Source organism: Dasypus novemcinctus, chromosome 22 (genome assembly GCF_030445035.2).
Source record: "Dasypus novemcinctus isolate mDasNov1 chromosome 22, mDasNov1.1.hap2, whole genome shotgun sequence".
Taxonomy (NCBI): Eukaryota; Metazoa; Chordata; class Mammalia; order Cingulata; family Dasypodidae; genus Dasypus; species Dasypus novemcinctus.
The window spans coordinates 50105409-50117967 of NC_080694.1; the positions used below are offsets into that span (position 1 = coordinate 50105409).

Sequence of the window (12559 nt, forward strand, 5' to 3'; positions counted from 1 at the left end):
AGAGGTTCAGGCACCCAGCGAGGCTTAGGAGGGTAAAAATAGCACTTTTCGCCACCAGTACACAGAGGTAGGTGTGTGCCGCAGAGCATCTGAAAGATGGAAACTAAGGGCTTTCATTTCAACTGCAGTCAGCGCCCTGTATCCAGGAAACAGGGAGGATTAAGTGGCACTGAAATCTACAGTTCATCCTTACCCCCCCCTCGAGGAATCATTGACCAATGACAAGCAGGTTAAATTTAGACTTTGGGATTTTGTTTTCATTCCGCTTAGCATTTCCTGTATTAAGGGCCAGAGCCTCTCCTTCCAGCACTCCTGCAGAGTGCCTCCGACCTTCCAGGTACCCCACGAGCAAGAGACCGTAGCTGCCGTGGAATGGGACTGCCTTTTGCCCAGGCCAGGAGAAAACCTCAGCAGACCCTTATATCGTACAGATTGCCTTGTTTGTTCGCTTTTTAATTTGGAAGGTCGGCTTAACACTACAGGAATAAAACACTTGTGCTAGTGTTACTGAGGTAAGTTCAAGGCTGCCTACAAAAATCCCTCTGTATGATTGCTACCAATGGCATACTTTTTTCTTCAGCTCTTGGTCCAGAAAAGGAGAGCAAAAATGCTTATTCAGTTACATCTTCTTTATAGACTTGCTTTTTGCTTTTTTTCTATTTTTTGTTTTTGCTTCATTTTCTGTATAGACTTTTAAATTGTAGAACATTATGTGACTAGAAAGCTTTACTTCGTTAAAACTTAATCATGTAATAAGTTGTCTTTTTCCAACACTGTTCTAAAACTTAAGTATTGTATTTCAAAAATAATTATTGGCTCGAGCAGTATAATCTATAGAAGATAGATTTTATCTTTGCCTAAACCTAAGAATATTTTTGTAAATAGTTCTTCATCCTGTAAAAGTTGGCTCCAGAAAAACACGGGGCTCTATTTTTGTCATGATAAAATGTGTGTACAAATAACAATAACTGTATGTTGTGGTAATATTGTAATTTGGACATGCCTGTATTTAACTATTCAGTAAAATATATCCTAAAGCCAGTTTTTCTTTTGATCATAATGACAGATGACAATGTCCATGACCAAAATCCATTTGTGTCTCGTACTAGTAAGGGGAATGGTAATTTGTTCATTTCGTTTTGAACTGTATTTTTAGTTTTCATCATTTAAATATTAAATAGCCCACCCATCGTGTAAAATTTAAAAAAAAATATTTGTTTTGCTCTGCTCTACTTTCTCCTGGTAGTCTTATAAGACACTCTCCTGTCCAGAATAGTCTAGATCTAATTCTTGATGGCTTTGGGAAAGCTACTGTGAACAACTGGGATTTTCCTGGACAAAATTCTGTAACAACGCTGGCTTTAGATTAAAACTTCCCCATTAAACTGATCTTTAACCACCGTTTCATGGGTTGAAGGGCGCTACTTACCTGCAATGAGATCCGTTTAAGCGTCTTGAACATGCACAGCTCCCAGGTCCCATGGCTCCAGGTGCGCGCCTGGGATTTGTGGACACTCCACGAGCCCTTCTGCCCTATGCCCTGAAGCCTGCCCTCCACTGCTTATCAAGGGACACCAAGAGACTGAGGCGAGCCCTGCACCAGAGCCTGGCTTTGCCACCGAGCGCTCGCAGCCCCTAAGCAATCTGTGTTCCAGTTTTCCGGTTATCAAACACTTAATAAACAGCATCTGTCGCTGTGAGGATTAAGTGAGATAATAAATACCAAATGTTTGGAAGAGTGCCTGGCACAGGGAAACCATCAATAAATGTTAGCTGTTATTGTTGTTTGATGACACAGGACATGCCTACATACACATATGGTAAATTATACCCGAAATGAATGCCAGAGTTATGAAAGACAAACAACCGATGTTGTCAGTTCTGAATTAAACAGTTTATATTCTAAAACACGCAAAAAACCTGTACCAATTAAATACAACAAAGTTGAAAAGGATATAAATTACAGTTTTTTCTTTTTTTTAAAACAGACAATAGTAAAATACTACAGTCAGCTCACTATACACAAAAATCATGAACAGCAGCTTTTCATTAAAGTCTCCAATATTTTACGTATTTACTGATTCTGAGAACGTAAAGAAAAAAGGTACAGCAGGCTGTACGCACTCTCTCTCGCTCTCACAACACATTTACAGCTGTACATCCAACCAATTGTACAGGCATCTACAGAATAGACACACAAAGGACTTTTGTCAAAGTTCTCCACACACGTTACCCTTCGACTTCTTCACAGGTGGGAGCATTTTACAAATGAAGTCAGGGACAGCAGGTTCATCTGGATCCCATCCTCTGCAACCACGGTGAAATGAGCACCCATGAACTTCACGGCTCGGTCCCTCTCTTCTGCATTACCCAGAATTCAGTAAAACAACAACAGCAGAACCACACCTTAACAAAACCTACCACCCCCAAACAAAAACACAGAAAAACAAAAGCCACCCCCATCCCCTCCCCCCGCCCCAGAGGTCCTTGTATTTCCTTACAGTAATACTGCTCTCTGCAGTCACCTGCCTGGCTCGGCTGGACCAGGCAGGGCCCAGTCGCTGTCACCAGTTATAATACAATGTCAAGTCAGCAGGTGGAGGGCCTGGTGGGAGACCGAAGAATAGCGCTGTGAGATTTCTCAGTGTGCTCAACGAAACAGGACAGAGAACGGCCGCACGTGGGCCTGGCAGCCAAGGAAAGTGTGGCACCAAACTTGCAGTCAAACATGTGCACACGCAAAACAAGAGTGGACAGCAAAAACGTTCAGTCTGACGTAAGGTCTTTGGTTATAAAGAACAGCTTTCTGTAACCTTTCTGCAAAGAGGGATTTGCAACCTCATTTTTATGCAATAAAATATTTTTCATTTGCTCATGTTTAAGAAATTGCCCAGGTTGTTTTGTAACAAAGTCCAGTACCTTATGATTTTCTACCGACCACCTTTATCTGCATTTTAGTGTGCAGCCTTGTCTGTCTCCAGACAGACCAACTATAGATACACGTTTCATGTACATAATATATATTATTTATATTAAAAAAATTAGAGTATTAACTCCAGATTCTACAGTAAGAACTGATTAAAACTGTACAAGGATAAAGTCTGCTGTTTGAATCTGCGGAGGTTTCTACACAGTGAAGTGTGTAGTGAGTGCAAACGAAAATACTGCCTAAACTTAATTAATTCAGGGTTTTGGTTCTCTTGCTTCCTGGAAAAAGCAGAGGCTGCCAATTCACCCCGAGTGACAAAGTGCCACTGCTCGAGCTCAGGAAGGAGGTGGCCTGGGAAGTGTGCTGGGCACTTCTGGGAGCAGGAGCTGGCTGAGGTCGGCGGGCGCGGCGTTTTACTGATGGGGGCTGGTGCTTTCTCGAGGCCACCGGGAGGAACGGGCATGGCCACGTGGCCTGCAGCGGAAGCGCTCACTTTTCACCGGGCAGTCAGGCTCCCCTGGAAGGCAGAGACTCAGTTCAGGTGAGTTTAAGCGCTCGTCCCCCTCCCCACCACCAGGGCCCATGCTCCCTGCCCACCGCGCCCTCGGAAGGGGTCCTCTTATCCTAAAGGGGTTTATTATGGAATCCAGTTCTGCATTTACTGCAAGGGGGAAACCCAGCCTCACCGTGAAGCTTCTAGGCAAGGACAGGACAGCCACCCCCCCGAGTGGCTCAAATACAAAGCTTATCTCTGGGCCCACATTGGATCACAGCTGAGCCGGAACCAAAGTTAAACTTCAGTACATAAAAGGTCCTTGGCTAAAACCTAACACTGTCAAAACAAGTTCTAAAAATGATATGACAAATATACTAAAGCAAACTTCTTAAAAGAAAAAAAAAATCTCCATAATCTCATTGCCCTAATACAAGAGCTATTTTTGTAAATTCCATTTAAACCAAGATCTTTGGCCAGGACACAGGAAAAGCTAAACAGACACTTCTATTCTGACAGGCTCTAAATAATCTAGGCAGTGAAACGAGGGTGGCTGCAGCCCCTCTTCCATGGGCCTTGCTTCTCAGAGAGGACCCCATCCCTACTTGAGGTATATGGAAAAACCTTAGCTTCCCTGCTCTAGCCCTGAAGCAAAATCTTGGGGGTGGGGAGCAAACTTCAGGGAATTTGGATTTTTTTTAAGAGGTGCCCCTCTCCAACCACCCCCCCCCCCCATTAAGTCTAATGCACATTTACGTTTCAGAAGCACTGTCCTAGGGTGAATAAAGAATTGACCTTGAGAAGATGGAAAATTTTCATCTTTTGGTGGTGATATAACATAACATGAGGATATAATTTAAAGTGGTGAAGGTACTATGTTGCATACAGGTTACCATGATAAAGATTTAAATAAAAAAACAGGGAGGTCATGACCTTGGACTTTTTAGAGAAATGACTGAAAAGGTGATGTAGGCCAGTTATGCAGACTCTCACTGCAAGATCAGTGGAACAGGGCTTGATCACTTTTAAACCCAATGAATGTTTAGTTTGCAAGAACAGTGATGAACTTCCTGAGCACAACAAAGGGCAGTATTTCCACCTAAGTCATGGCTCTCCTCACAGAGCTGTGGAGTGCAGTGTGGTCACTAACAAAACAAACAGAAATGGGAGGAAATGGTACCCAGGAGCAGAGTGCTCGGAAGCAAAACAGCTCTTGTTTATACAATTCACTATTTTTGTTAAACCCCTTTTGTTAAAATATGGAAAATCAAAGACTACTTTAAACCAATGTGGGTAACTTCCAAAGTCCAAACTTCAATTGCTCAGAGAATTTGCCTACCCCTTCCAGAAACACTTTTTCACCCGTGAAACACCAAATTACTACTATATTTCATCAATTCTATGATGCATTTTTTTCTCTGAATGTCTCTTACAACTTATAATGTGGCATAGCTTAATCGGCAGCATTTTTTCTTTTCTTTTTTAAAAAGATTTGTTTTATCTATGTTCCCCCCTTCCCCTCCTCCCATCCTGCTATATTTGCTATCTATGTTCTCTTCTCTTCTCATTTTCTCTCCTCTAGGATTCACTGGGATTCGATCCTGGAGACCTCTGATGGGAGAGAGGTTCCCTGTCAGCTGCACCACCGCAGTTCCTGGTCTCTGTTGTGCTTCACCTTGACTCTCCCCGTGTCTCTCTTTTGATGCGTCATCATCATGCTGCATGACTCACTTGTGTGGGGCACTGGCTAACCACGCAGGCACTCGCGTGGGCATGCTTTCTCTTCCTCTTTTTCACCAGGAGGCCGTGGGGATCGAACCCAGGTCCTCCCATATGGTAGGCGGAAGCTCTAAAAGTTGAGCCACATCTGCTTCCCAAGCAATTTTTCTTAATGATACAAAGGAATCATAGAGTTGATGAAATGCTACCAGAATAGCTTAGAGTAGCCAGTGACCAGACCTCTCCGAGAATGAACAGGAGATTGGCTGAGCCTCACGCATCTGAATGCTTGCTTCAACACCAACCCACACGCCAGTTACAAAAACCCACCGGTCCAATGAAGTGCAGGGCTCTGCCCTTGTTCCCCCAGCAAACGTGCTCGCTAACAGCGGACCGGCTGGACGGGAAGCGGGCCTGCTCCCCAGCGGGCCCACCCTGCCAGGATCACCCTGACTCCTGCCCCTGAGGCCCGGGGTGAGGGCCTCTGGGGCGGCTGTGCAATTCCTCGGACAGCGCAGGCCCCAAAGGGCAGCCTCCGGAGCTGGTTACCTGGTCGTTCTCTGACGCCGCGTGCAGCTGGCAGGCATCCTCTGGCCCAGCGGGCACGGTCTTACTGTCCCTCTTGCTCAGGAGGTGTCTCCTACTCGCATGCTCTCCAGCGGAAGAAGCTGTCGAACCGTCGAAATCTCTCTCTTCGGACACGCCCATGAACTCCGTGAAGGAATGGTCCTCAAGAATGTGCGTGGTGTGTTCCACGGTCACCTCCCTGGCGGGCAGCTGGCCGTTTTTGCTGGGGCAGGCATTTAGTTCCAAACACGAGCCAGTCCTCCACGGTGCCTGAGAGTTTTTCTCGGGGACGCTTTGGGATGACGGGCTCCCTCGGGCTAAGGCACTGTTTTCCTTGAGTGGCACCGTGACGCTCTTATCCTTTACCAAGCCTCTCTCTAGTTCTGCCGACTCCTGGTTTGAGGACGGTCTGAAATCGTGCACGGGCGACGGCCCAGAATGCTCGCCGCCGTCCGCCTCCTTCGCCTGGCCGGCCAGCTGGTCGGAGCTGTCGCTGGAGGGGACCGCCATGTCAGACAGGGTGGCGTTGGAGGCACTGTGGGAGAAGTAGCCGCTGGTAATACTGCTGGTGGTAGGGCTGCGGGACACTTCTTTCTCCAAGACCCGCGAGTTCGTCAGATCTGCTTTAGAGGAAAACCACTCCTTGTTCTCCAAGCTGGCGTTGTAAACACTGAAGTCTGCAAATTCTACAGGGACATAAGGCTGTGACCCTATTAGCTTCCTGTTAATAGCCTCCAGCTCGTTTTCCTCATCCTCGGAGTCCTACAGAAACGAGGTAAAAGTCAGTCATTAGTGCCTTGTAGCAACTGTGTTGTTGAAACAAACTAACTATCCTCAAAGGCATTCGCGTTCACATTCTCGTGTTTAGTCAAATCTTGTCACCTATTGTGGCACACAGGTATGTTCTTGAGAACTGAGCATAAACTTATTATCACCTAATATGAAGATTTATTCACAGTCCCTCAAGGCTGATTAGAAAACTTTCCTTCTGCTGGTTTAAGAGAATGGATGAAACGGAAAGTACAGTGGACTTTTTAATTAGTCACTCCTGATTAGTCTTCAACTGTGACATTTTTCCTCTTCCTAATTAAACAGGCAGTGGGATAGCCAGAGGCAGAGAGGAGCCCCTTGTCCATTTGTTCTTGCACTCTTCACACTGAGTAGTGAAGGTAATTAATGTAATTTGTGAGACATTTCTGAGCCATTTTACAGGAAAAGGACAGCAAAAGTATAAGGAGCCCAATTTCAATAACCGTTCTTAGTATTATACCCTAAGGTACTAAAGTATTATACCAAGGTACTAAAATACTAATAATCAATCTGTAATTACAGTTTTCTAGGTTTTTTTTTTTTTAAAGGCGGTACCGGGGATTGAACCTGGAACCTCATACATGGGAAGCAGGTGCTCAACCATTGAGCTACACCTGCTCCTCAGTTTTCTAGGGTTTTTTGAGAAGCATTTAATAGAAATACTTGGCTGGGAGGTGGAGAAGGCAGACATGAGGTTAAAAAGAAAACCTCCTTGCTCATCAACAGCTTTAACCCCTGTTTATAAAGATTAGTAAATACACAAAATCGGGTGTCATCAACTCCCCAATCTCTCTGCAGATGAACAATCCTTTTATCTTTGGCAGGAAACATTATTAAACATATGGGTATTTCAAGGTTAAATGAAAAGAAATGATATTTCTATCTAGTGATTTCTCCAAACCTCATAACCATCTGATAATACTGCAGGTATTTCTTTTCTTTTTAAAACGTGATGTTCACTCAACGTTCACTGAGCACCTGCTCTGTGCCAGCCCTGTCCTAAGCACTGGGAAGAGTGACAGGGAAGAAAACTCCACGGTCCCTGCCGTCAAAGAGCTGCCACTTTGGGTCCCTGCTCTTAAAACTATACTGAATACTTGGATTGGGTGGATAGAATTTCATTCAAACTAGACCTTAGAAACCACAGAGAGATATTTTCCCATTGGTCATGTGTTTTAGTTAGCAAGTTAATTAAAATGCCTGTATATTTATATATATAGCAAGTCTGTGACTGTAACAGCCTGGAACCAAAATATGAGCCTCACTCATTGAGGCTGTGCTAAAAATAAGGACAGATACAGAGAAAGATCCATGGATGTGGCAGATGACAGATGAATTTCATCTCTTGAATTTTATAGCAATTTTTTTTGCTTCTCATATTATACTAAACACCTCAAAAATAAGTTAGTACTCTTCAATGTTTCTTAATTAAAAAAAAATAACCTCATGGAAATATGAGAATTGGTAATACTGCATATATATAACTGTTTTTCTTTGAAACTGCACAAATGTACGTTAACATTTTAAGATGTTAAATTAATATCAGGCAAAAATACAACCAAAGCAAACTATGGACAGTGTATATAGTAATATATTAATAATTTTTCCTTAAGGGTTAAAAAAAAAAGGAAATATACTAAATGAAAAAAACTAGACACAAGGTACTACATACTGCTTGACTCCATCTATACTAAATATAAATACAAAAAACTAGAGAGACAGAAAGAGAGTAGCAGCTATGTATGGCAGGGGAAGCAAAGAGAGATTGAGAGGTGAGGAGAGTCTTTGTGTGTTTTTTATTATTTTTATTATTGGAATAATGAAAATACAAATGATGAAATGCTGAATGCACAACTATGTGATTACACAAAATACCATAGATTATACACTTTGGATGGATTATATGCTTTTTAATATGTACCAATAAAATTGATTTGATAAAAAACTTGATACAGGGCTCTCATACATCACCCCAGCACCAATATTTGCATTGTGAAACATTTATTACAAATTATGAAAGAGGACTGTCAAAGTATTCCTACTAACTATATAGTCCACATCTTACATTTGGTATATTATTCCCCCAACCTACCCTATTGTTTTTTTACTCATAAACCATATAATTTAGCAAAAGTGTACAATCAATGGCATTTGGACCCCTGTAAGATGTTATGCATATTTGTTTTGTAAGTTGACAACTTTTACTATATACTTGTTGTTTATGTATGTCCATGTATGAAAGATATACTTCAATAACTTTTTTAAGTGAAAAAAAAACTTGAATACAAATTATTAAAAAGCATCAATAATCTTAATTCCTTTTGGTTTTTTTTTTCCTTTTTAATTAAAAATTTGGAGGGTTATTAATTAAAGCTAAATATCAACTGTCAGAGATAAGCTTCCTGAAATTAGCAAAACAAAATTTCTGGCAACACTAATCTCTTGCCACGTTATCTTCAGCAGCATTCTAAATTAAGTAGCACTGTTAAAAAGGGGATGGGGGAAATGTTTGTAGAGGACAAAGATTGGGCAGAACTGTCTGAATCCGTCTCTTTGCCAGTATTTTCTAGATTCTCTACTTGCCATGTTTAGACTTAAAATTGAATTTCAAGAGCATCTCCTATTTCCTTTTGGTTTAAGCTGGCAAAGAAACATAACTCTCCAAGCCCGGAGTATCTGATGCAATTAATTACTAAAAAAGTTATCTGTTACAAAGAAACCACATTTGAAGATGAGAATTAGTAATATGGGGCCCTTTTAGGTCTCACGTCCCCTCATGAAGACAAAGGAAAGAAAAGCTGCTGAGAGAGAGAGTCAATCATGAGTTTATCAAGTAGGAAAAGGCTTAATAAGTGTGACTTTATCAAATTCACAAAGATAAAAAAGCATTCTTTAAGCATTAGAATGACATAGTAAAACCCAAGTCTACAGCACCCCAAGGGCTTAAGTTCGGCTGGGAGACGAGGGGGTACGCACCTGAGGAGGGGGAGGAACGACAGAAAGGAAGACTACAGGAGCCAGAGCCACTTATTCCAGAAGAAAAGAGAACCGAGTTGAGATCAGACATTTTCCAATGTTTAAAAGGAGACTGAAAGTTTATCGATTTATTGTCTTCAAGGAGAAAAGAGATGGTGGCTTAAATTGCATATTGACGGAGATTAGTAGAGTTTTTTATGCCAGAAATACTATTTATCATTGCATCTTTTTATTTTAAGGAGATACCAGGGATTGAACCCACGACCTTGTACATGGGGAAGCAGGCGCTCAACCACTTGAGCTACATCTGCTCCCTTTAACATTGTACCTTTTTAAAAAATTGTTTAAAGATTTTTATTTCTTTATTTCTCCCCCTGTGCTTGTTATTTTTGTGCTCGCTGTTTTCTGTGTCCATTCCCTGTGTGTTCTTCTGTGTCTGCTTGACTTCTCTTCAGGCATCACGGGGAACTGATGCTGGACCTTCTGGAGTGGGAGAGAGGTGCTCAGTCTCTTTGGCCACCTCAGTTCCCTGTTCTGCTGCGACTCTTATTGTCTCTGCTCTGTGTCTCTTTTTGTTGCACATCTTGCTGCGCCAGCTCTCTGCAGGGCCAGCGCTTCTGTGCGGGCCAGCTCGCCTTCACCCAGAGGTCCTGGGAATTGAACCCTGGACCTCCTATATGGTAGACAGGAGCCCAGTTGCTTGAGCCTCATCTGCTTCCCTATCACTGTATGGTAAAGGAGACTTAGCACCTGCCTACAATGTCTTAAGGACAGATATAAAAAATTAAAGCCCTACCGAAACACAGATTTCTCAAGCTTCTCTATAGAAGCTTCATGATTTAATCTTTGTGAATTAACTTATACAGCTGATATTTACCTATAGACAAAACACCTTGATTTTACAAAGGATCAAAACTCACTTTAAAGCAGTGACTCTGCAAGGAGTTTCATTTGGATAGAGTAATTTTTTGCTCCCTCATAAGCAGGTCTGTGCCCACCATGAGTCCATCAATACAGAAGGACTAGAGCCAAGGATTCCCTGTACTTCTGTCCATGGTACTTAGGAACCGGCCCCACTTTGCCAGAAACAAGCAGCAGCAGGATGTATTAGAAACCGCATTATCTTTTGGAAACAGTTGAAGCAATTCTGCTGAGGGATGGGGCTCTTTGTTCTTAGAGAGATGCCAAAGGCATCTTGTTGCTACATTCACTTTATCTTGTTTAAACAAGACATGAAATATATTTCTATATATTCCCAAACTGGTCAGATAACCAAATTTTACTTTTAGAGTCAAGCACAGTTATATGTACTATAGTTTATGTGAAATTACACGTGTTATTACAGTAATTAGGTTGGTGAAAAATAACTGGGGCAATGTCTTGACATTATACTTTAAAAATGATTTCCAACTCCCTCAATTGCTGTAGGCTAAAAGAAAGGAAAAGTAAAATAGGAACAAAGGAAGAAAACAGTTTATATCCACATATCAGAGGGGAAATAAACCTTCCCCAAAAGAAACTAGAACCTCAGGTCAAGCAAGCAGCGAACTTAAAATCTACCAAAATATAGTGGAAAAGCTGCTATCTGAAATAAATGAAACAGTCCAATAGCCTCAGAGATGAAGAGGGTTCGGTGACCAGTTTTCTAAAGAGGGTGGAGGCAGGTGGCTCAAAGACCCGAACAAGAAAAATGGTCACCGAACCCTACTTAGTGTGCTCATGGCGTGCGAGTTTCCAGCATCAGGAGAATCTGGTTCCATTCACCCTCTGCTAGCTGAAAGTCTTGGGATGGTTTTTATTTAAACATCTTGAAAGGAAAGGAAAGAAAACACTTACGAGACAAACTCTGTGAACTAGGAAACTATCTGGTGGGCACCCCAGAAGGATCGTCTAGCAGTTCCATGATGATGTGCTGTCTTGTACCCAAACATATTTTCTAAATACATTTAAAATTTAGTGCCTGTGTACCAAGGTGACAAATGCCATGTCAATAAACAGACAGATTCCACTAGCCATGGAGCCAGAGAATTTAAGGGATAACAAACTAGCCAACTATCCTGATTAATTAAGCAGGAAGTGATCAAATAAGGGGCTGAGTAGCTCATTTAGATTTCAGAGAAATGAAAGGGCAGTTGTTGATAGGCATACTCTTTTCCATGAAGAACTAGGACATGGGCTTTGGGAGAGAGGGACAAGTGAGAACATAGAGGGACAGGGGGAAAAAGGAGTAGAGAAACGTTTCCTCTTTTCTTCAGAGGACATTAGGGATGAGAAGGTCATTTCTGAAGCTCCACTAGCACCCCAAGCATGCAGGAGTAGGGCCAATTGCATGCCTGGAGGAAGTGCTGGTTAGGCTTTGCATAGTGTATGTTAGGAGCATGTTTTGGAATTGCTAAAGGATCTCACAGTTACAAGCCTTTGGAGTGGATGTGATGTGGTAGAGCTGGGGAAATGAGATGCCCCACGCTGCCCAGCACAACAGATCCTATGCAGAGGCACACACCGAGCAGCCGTGATTTGCTTCATGCTGGTTTGGCTTTTTTAGTCTAGGAAGCCTCAGGAGAGTGAGAGCTGAGACACGAAATTAGAGAATTCTTTCCAGGCTTGAGAAGAAAGAGGTGTTTGGTGTATTCATTTCTAAATTGAGGTATAACTTATAGTTTAAAGTACACAGTACTCTGAGTTTTAGAAACAATTTCTCACATTTGTAATTTGGAAATTAAGTGTTAGGGAAAGAGGTCTTGCAGGCAGTTTCAACCTATCAGTGGAAAAATACAGATAAGCATCCTGAAAGCAAGGCTAGCACCCAGGGGGTTGGAATATGTTTTGACAGCTAATTAAAACAGGCTATCTAAGTTATAGAGATATTAATGATGAGCGATGATGGATTACAGCACAGCTACAAACTACAGGATAATCTTGGCAATAGCATCAGACAACATAAAAAGCTTTCAAACATACCCACAGCTAAATGCATGATTACTTACTCCAAGTAAGTTCAACTCCTCTAGGTAGATTAACTTCAGAATCTGGACAATATGTTTAGGTACGTTAGAAAGATTTCA

General features: G+C 42.1%; 1 protein-coding gene and 1 long non-coding RNA gene across 9 annotated transcripts in view; one reads left to right on the forward strand and one right to left on the reverse strand.

Moving 5' to 3' along the window:
• The first annotated feature begins 308 nt into the window (after positions 1 to 308).
• On the forward strand, positions 309 to 8833 carry LOC131275334 (uncharacterized). The gene is made up of 3 exons (XR_009182767.2): positions 309 to 512; positions 3221 to 3470; positions 5005 to 8833. It is a non-coding gene; the product is annotated as an uncharacterized lncRNA (long non-coding RNA).
• The window catches only part of KIF13A (kinesin family member 13A), a 213367-nt gene continuing 202680 nt past the window's right edge, over positions 1873 to 12559 (reverse strand). For all 8 annotated transcript variants that reach the window (XM_058285282.2, XM_058285277.2, XM_058285281.2 and 5 more), the window contains 2 exons: positions 5691 to 6470; positions 1873 to 3446 (listed from right to left, as the gene is read on the reverse strand). In XM_058285282.2, coding sequence (XP_058141265.1) covers positions 3426 to 3446; positions 5691 to 6470 — 801 coding nt within the window. In that variant the 3' untranslated portion in view covers positions 1873 to 3425. The remainder of the gene's footprint in view (positions 3447 to 5690; positions 6471 to 12559) is intronic.